General features: G+C 37.8%; 1 protein-coding gene across 1 annotated transcript; it reads right to left on the reverse strand.

Annotated features, from left to right (window-relative positions):
• Window positions 1-937: 937 nt before the first annotated feature.
• On the reverse strand, window positions 938-3,999 carry CER1 (cerberus 1, DAN family BMP antagonist). Its single transcript, XM_082782455.1, has 2 exons — window positions 2,809-3,999; window positions 938-1,326 (listed from the first exon to the last, which is right to left on the reverse strand). Exons 1-2 carry the CDS (start codon window positions 3,334-3,336, stop codon window positions 1,033-1,035), a joined length of 822 nt encoding a protein of 273 aa, XP_082638581.1. The 5' UTR covers window positions 3,337-3,999; the 3' UTR covers window positions 938-1,032.
• Window positions 4,000-7,464: the final 3,465 nt, after the last annotated feature.

Here is a 7,464-nt window from a genome sequence, read left to right on the forward strand (position 1 = left end):
TAGGACTGGAATCAGACCTTTTCTAACAGAAGGCCTTCTCTGGTGTTCCTATAAACCTATACAGGTATCGGCATGCTGATAAGATCCTTTTGCAGATTTTCGATCACACAAATGTGTTTTCTGCTTTAGTTTAGCTGTTGAGAATGCTACTTAAACTTTATCTGGCTGTCACCACCAACACTGAAATTCAACTAACAGGAAAATATGCATTGCCTTTCCACAGTGAACTTAAATAATAACAACAGTGGAAATACATTAATTTCTGGTGCTTTCTGTGGAAGTCTATATTTTTCTTTTTTTTTTTTTTTCCTCCTTCTACTGTATGAAAGTTTCAAGAAAAATACATGCAGAGGAACTGCAGGTGTGTAAAAAGAGAGTAAGGGGTTTCTATGGCAAACCACTTGCAAACCATTCGCAACTACTAAGCATGTAAGTTGTGAGGTGTGTTAGTTTTTGCTGGAAACTGAACTCCAGCTGGGAGCAATCAGAATGACCCTAACTCATCACAGCTCTCTTTTTGCCTTATATCCATTTATATTTTACACTCTCCAGTCACTATCTTGATATAAAAACGGACCTGTTTTTGCAATGAAGAGACTAAAGCCTCCTATGTGTTCTCAGTAGAACAATACTGGCAGTCTCTGCAAGCAAAGGCAATGTAGAACAGCCATTACATTAGGTTTTTGTAGAGATAAATCATCATGCTAGTTCTTCAGCTGTTGTTTGCTAGCATCCTAGGATGCTAGTAGTTATAGGAAGGTTGGAAAACTTTAGAAGGTTTCCCTTGTTAAAGTAAAAACTTTATGCACAAACCCAAAAATTCCATCTCCATTTCTTTAACAACTGCAAGGAAACATCTGTTAAATTTTAGGTAAAGTTATTGTTGAAGCAAAGAGGCAGTTTATGTAGAAATTTACATCTTTAATATTTTGGTGTAACTGTGTGATGAAAGCCTTTGAAGTTCTTTGATTATTTTTTTTTTCCCATTGGCAAATTCTTATGATCAGGGACTTGAGAGGTACCTTGAACAGGTTAGTTGTGCTCGTGTGCATTTTCATGCAAATCTGACTGTCGAGATTCAAGCACAGGATCTTTAATCTTCTGAATCTCACATTTACACTCTTCCACAATCATGACTTCTTTGACCACTGGGACAGAATTGGTGCAGTTGAGATCCAAGCGCTTCATGGAAAACTTGGTTGGCATGCACTGAGAACAGAAGGTATAAAGACGATCTTCTGGACCAGGAACATGAAAGGAACTACACTTTCCAAAGCACAGATTATTCTGTACTATCACCTTCTCACAGCTCTCATGAGCTATACCCTGAAACAGAAAACAGTTTGAAGATCACAGTATTAGCAGTGATACATTAATATAATTTAGTACTAAGTCTATATTTCTGGTACATGAGTGACCAGTGGGATTTACTTGAAAGCATGAAGGCAAAAATAACAAAACAAATCAAAAAGCATAACTCCAAACTACTATTCTATAAGAACCATTTTTTTTCTCTGAACATTTACTTTAAAAATGTTTATTTTTGATGGCAATCAAGCAGTAAAATACAAGACTGATTTCTGTTTTACAAAACAAAAATAACAAAGACCAAACTTTGGAACTCCTATGGGCACTTTTTAGATTGAACAACACAGGAAAAAAATTCTGCTCAACTCAGAGCCTTTGTGAACTGGTGGGAGAAATCCAATAGGTGGATTTACCTTTCAATTGGTCTCTGAGTTCTGCATTTCCAACATGGTTAAGCAGTCTTTCCCACTTGCAGGACTTAAAACATCATTTTGTACCAATATTATTTCAGATAAACCACAAGCTAAATTCAGCTGTAATCCTGATTCATTTTGATGTGGGAGATGAATATAATGTTATTTAGCAGTTAAAAAATAAATATATAAAATATTTAAAGTGTAATTCAAGTTCTGTAATTTTCTTGATTTGCAAGAGTAATAATTGCTTGTATCAGGAGGGACTATGTCACATTCCCAAACCAGGAAAAGCTAGACTGAAGTTAGCTCTTTGATATTGGCATAACTGCAGCCATCATGGAGAAAGCTTGCCATATTACGCTGACACAAAAAGTAAAACAGTACATGTGCCTAGGCCATATATGTCTGCCAAGGAAATAAATTTAGGGATGTAAAAAAAGAAAAAAAAAAAAAGAAAAAAAAAAAGTGATCCTTAACTTATAGTCACAGTGTTGATAGAATGCTCAGAATACATACGGCCTTATGAGGAAAACAGCACTGTTGTCTACACTGCTTACTTGCCTTGATATTACAGCATGACTGAATGGCTTCATCTGGGAATGGGACAATTTACCTGTTCTCCAACATTCTTAGTATGGAATTAGATATATGCATCAGTCTTTCAATTAACACAGTAGACAGGAAAATTTGCTTAGCTGTAGGAAATCAACCAGCTTCTCCTGTCAATTGTTGTTCTGGGACACATTTTTTATACATATGTACATATATAGAGAGATGTATAGCAACTCATGTATAGAAACATTATAGATGTATATGTGTTGTATAGACCACCTCCCTGCTTGCTCAGGCTAGGTCAGAACATCATTGCAAAAAGAGAATAAATAACTCTGAAAACAATGTGTGGCTTTCCAGTGCTGCGGTTTCACAGTCTGCCTCATCAAAATAAAGCTTCTAGTCTTTCTCAGAGCTTATGGAGTGTGTGGCCCTTTGTCTTAGCAAATGAACTAACCCATGCATGTTTACTTGCTGATTATAAGAGGCAGGAAAAAGGACACATTTATTGACCTTGGACACCTGTTCTTACCTGAGAAAAAGGCAGGGTTCTGCAGGTTTCTTGGTGCATTTCATTAGTCTTGATTGGCAGGACAACCTCTTCTGAAGCTGAATTTTTCCTTAACATGAAGTGGTCCCAGAATTTCTTGGCATCTTTTCTATAGGTATGTTCAACCTCCCTCTTGCTGGAATAGTGGGATGGAGAGACGTTTTCCATGGGAGAGACCTCTCTGGGTGCTGTCCAGGTTCTAACATCTTGGTCTGCATAGAGTTCTGCATTAGGAAGGATGAATCTGGACATTTTTTTCTCCCCTTGCTTCTGACTCTCTCCTGCTGTCTGTGGAATTGCTACAAAAAAACTTGGTTGTCCCTGGGTTTCCTCAACAGCTACTGGGTTTTCCCCCACCAGCTCACGAAAACTTTGACTCTCAAGCAGCTTTTTGTCCAGGTAGAAAAGCCGCTGAAATGGCCTTCTGCTTTTCCTTTGCTCTGAGTCTACCTGTGGCTCTGTGGCTCCAAGATGTGAGAGCACTAGCAGCTGAAGGAGAAGCAGTGACATGGTCCTGCTGAGTGTAGCCCTGTAGACCTGCTTCTATTGCACTGAACAGTGTGCTAGTTTTATACAGGAGCCTGGTGTCAGCTTAAGTTTGTGTGCCAAGAGGAGGGGGGAGCTCAGAGGAGACCGTAGTGTGCTTAATTGTATTCATTTGCTGTAGATTACAATTATGATAGTGGAGTTTGTGCTAATGAAATTCCACTTTCAATCTGTATGATGTGTATTGCAAGTTCCTATCTAAAAACTAGTAACCTAGGATGGTGTGGGAGACAGGGGGAGTCAACAGGAGGAAATGTTTGGATAAGCTGTCTAGCTGAGGCCTAGGAATTAAGGAAACATTTGAGGTGGTGTATTAGCATGTTCAATGTGGTCTTCATTGTTTATTTTGACTTTCCATTCCACAAAGCTAGAGACTGTCAAAACAGGGAATGTTATTTCATCACAACAGGAAAAGGCAAGCTGATTAATGTTTTCTAAAACATGAAGCTGGATCTGGAGATGTAAAATCAGTCTGTGTTTTCAAAAGTTGCTACTAATTTTGGTCTTTCAGATTTTGAATATGATCCAAGGCCTGCATCAGCACTGCTGCAAACTGGCAGACTTATGCTCACACACCCAGAGGAACCTGGCAGAGAGCACTAGTTCTAGCTTCATCTCTTTCACAGTAGTTTTGCAGATGTGAGAGTGCAGAAGTTTTACTAGTCCAGAATAAGTTCACAAGGTCAATAAAATCTGCACCCTCAGTTCTCAAAGATCCATACTGAAATTTCCTGTACTGACACCAAAGACACTACAAATAACCAATAAAGCTGGTAAACAAAATGAGGACTTAAGCAAAACACATTTTGTGATGCATTTTGTGATTCCAGAGTTGAATGTCTCAACAGAAGTATCTAAAGACTACCAGAGCTAAGCTGGAGGCTTAGTTTCACAAAGTTATGCTATGCAGCATGTGAGAAGAAACTTCTGGTAGTACAGCATACTTAGGAAAGCACTGAGAGAAGGAAAAAAATATTTTCAATAAATATCTCAAACATTGATTCTAATCCAAAAATATTAAAAGGAAAATCTGTTTCAGATAACTTGTGATGTTAGTACTCTGTCCTCTACACATACCTGTTTCTACTGGGAAGATTCTATCAATAGACTCTTAAGTTTGTAGCTAATTTCTTCATTAATTTTGAAAACCAAGCAGGTCTGTACCAGACATATAGAATAATATGTCTTTCATTTCAGGGGAATTAGTTTAGTTTACTTCGATTAGCAGGTAATAAGTTCTTGGCAATTTCCTTGCATGGCACTGATGCAACACACAGTGAAGATTTAGAGCTTGTCCTTATTCCATAATTTACTTGAGTTAAAATTTGTTCTTGTCTTGATTTGAACCCTGAGACAGAAGTGCATGGAGCTCCAGCAAGAATGGTATTCACACACCACTCTTTGAGTATGTGTGCTTTGACCTCAGTGGGATGAGTATCTTGTTAAGGGAAGCAAAACTGTCAGGCACAAACTTTATTACTCTGTATCTTCAGTCCAGAGAAATTGAATTCTGCTACTGATTTGGTACCTTCCTGAAGTCTCAGAATTGCCAGGGACAGCAGACCTCAGTTGTCAGGAATGAAATCACGGGAAATCTTGGTATTTGCAACAAGATCAGCTATGACACATATCCCCCAGAAGTCCTTGCATCAGATTTACATAAGCATGTGCAGTAATAAAGTGGAGTAGGAAAGAATCAAGAGGAATAATTTGATTGTCAATAGCAAATTAAGTAGTATAAAAGTACAGTTTGGATCCTCACACCTTGTCTTCATTGGCCACCATGTGTAGCTGAAGTGACTGAGGTTTGGATCTAAAATTCCTTATATCTGGTGCATATTGGTCGTAGCTGTCCAGAATTACTCAAGGAGGATAAGTACATTATATTTGTGTAGAGGTGGTGGTTAGGGGCACGGTAAACTTGGTATTGCTAGGTTAATGGCTGGACTTAAAAGATTCTGTCATTTCATGTTTTTATGACTCTTTCTCCTTTTTCCTCATTATTTTAGTTGCTTGGAATGTTACAAGACGAGGGTGATACTCAGACCTGTGTATTATATTTTATTATATTGACATAGAAGGGTCTGACGTGTTTGGTAATGACTTTCAAATACTAGATTTGATTGTTTGAAGTAATATATATTTTTGTAGCTCTTTGCTTCAGAATTTAAAATTATAAAGCTCACTAAAACAATTTAAAGTCCATTTCTTCTGGATTGTAGAAATACAACAGAAATATTCCTTCTGTTTGCTTTTAAGCTGTTTTTCACTTCCTTTGTCAGAAGTGCCTTTTCACCAAGTTGAAGAACCTAGCAATGTACCAGCATTTTTTGTTTAAAAGGTCCAGCTATGGTCTTGATCCTTTAATGCTTGTTTCAACTTTATCCATATAAGCAAAATTATACGGATAAATTAACTCACATGTATGTTTACAGAAATGAAAACTAAGTGCCTGAAGGGCCCAATTTACCCCTTTTCAAAGCCTTCTGAAGAAAAAATAATAATAAATTTAAAAAAATCCCACCACCTTCAAGGTAAAAATGAACAGACTTTTAGTCTTCATTAAAAGTTACCCTAATCTGCCCTGAAAGAAGAAGCATACATGCAAGGCCTTTCTTATCTGGTGTGTCTGATGTGGTTGAGGCATGGTCTAGTACCCAGACAGCCTTAACTTCTGTTGGAAGCTTCTCCTGTTCATAATATGAATATGAGCAAAATAATTTTATGACTGCCTTCTCTCCCCCCACCCCCACCCCCTCCCCCCCCTTTTTTTTTTCCAAGAGGGGGTTCTTCCTGCATCTTTTCACAAAGAACCAATCAGGCTGCAAGCAGGAAACATTGTGCAAACAATTTAAGAATATCACACAATAATAAAGAAAATGTTAGTACTGGAATTCTTGTCCTAGACACTTGTATGTAAAGTAAAATGTTGTGGATTATTTGTGCAGTGCAAATGTTAACAAGGAATGCATAAAGATTTATTCTGGCATATAGATATAGATGTTAAACTGCTAGTGTGCAATGGCGCTGGAAAAAAAAAAAAAAAACACACAAACAAAAAAAAAACACTGTTTAAGATCAGGATGGTATTTTCTGTTCTATCCTGTACCACACAGCAAGAAAGAAGGCTGAAGCAAAGCAATACCAACAAATCTCTCTACAACCTAAAAGCAGAAAACTGAGCTCTTATCTCCTCTAGGCTAAGCAAACTCTGGTTCTTGGATTTTCTTGGATAGTTTTACCTAAAGATCTGCTGAGAGCCAAAAGCTGCATGCCAGCCCTGGTTCTGCCAGGCCAATCTCATCCTGCTTCTTCATGCCTACAATAGTAAGCTGTGGCTGGTTTCCAAGAGACAAATTTGGTAAGAAACGGGGCCTGGTACATCTGGGCACAGTTTGTTCTATATTTACACACAGTCTAAATCTGCTTTGGAGTCAGCTGCGTGCATAACTGCACACAGGTAGCAGGACATGTCCTCAGCCTCTCGTTTCAGCGAGGAGCCAGCCTGCATTATGGGAAGGCATCCCAGCTTGGACAGTGAATTTGGAGAACCACTACAAAGTTAAAAATAGTAAGTATTTGTACGTCTTTTTGTGGTGACATCAACTGCATAGTCTAATAATTGACAACAGAGATTGGACTGAGCACATTATCATTATGTTCCAAATGCAGCTAATCTCAGATTTCTACAAAAAGCAATGATGTATCTTTTATAAAAACTTGTTTTCCTGCCTGATTATCCTTTCATGTAAGCATAGCACATGTTTTCACTGTATTTTGGTTGTTAAATTTTGTGGCTAAATGCAGCAGCGTCTTTCAGGCAGGCTTTGATTTGCCTTCATAGTAGCATTTTTTCAGGACATTCTGCTTTCAGAAATAGTCACTGTGAATGTTTTCCCATCTTTTTAAAAACACTATCAGGTCTATAGATGACAAGTGACATGCAAATGCAAAGTGGTATTATTCATTCGTTTCAGAGCTGGAGTTTATTCAGTCATTATGGACATAAACTGAGTAATTAGTTACACTGCCAGTTGATGCCTAAAAATAATTCTTAGGCAGTGCTTGAATTACTTGCCTTCTGTTGAGCTA

This window comes from Aythya marila, assembly GCF_965140915.1.
Source record: "Aythya marila genome assembly, chromosome: Z".
NCBI lineage: Eukaryota > Metazoa > Chordata > Aves > Anseriformes > Anatidae > Aythya > Aythya marila.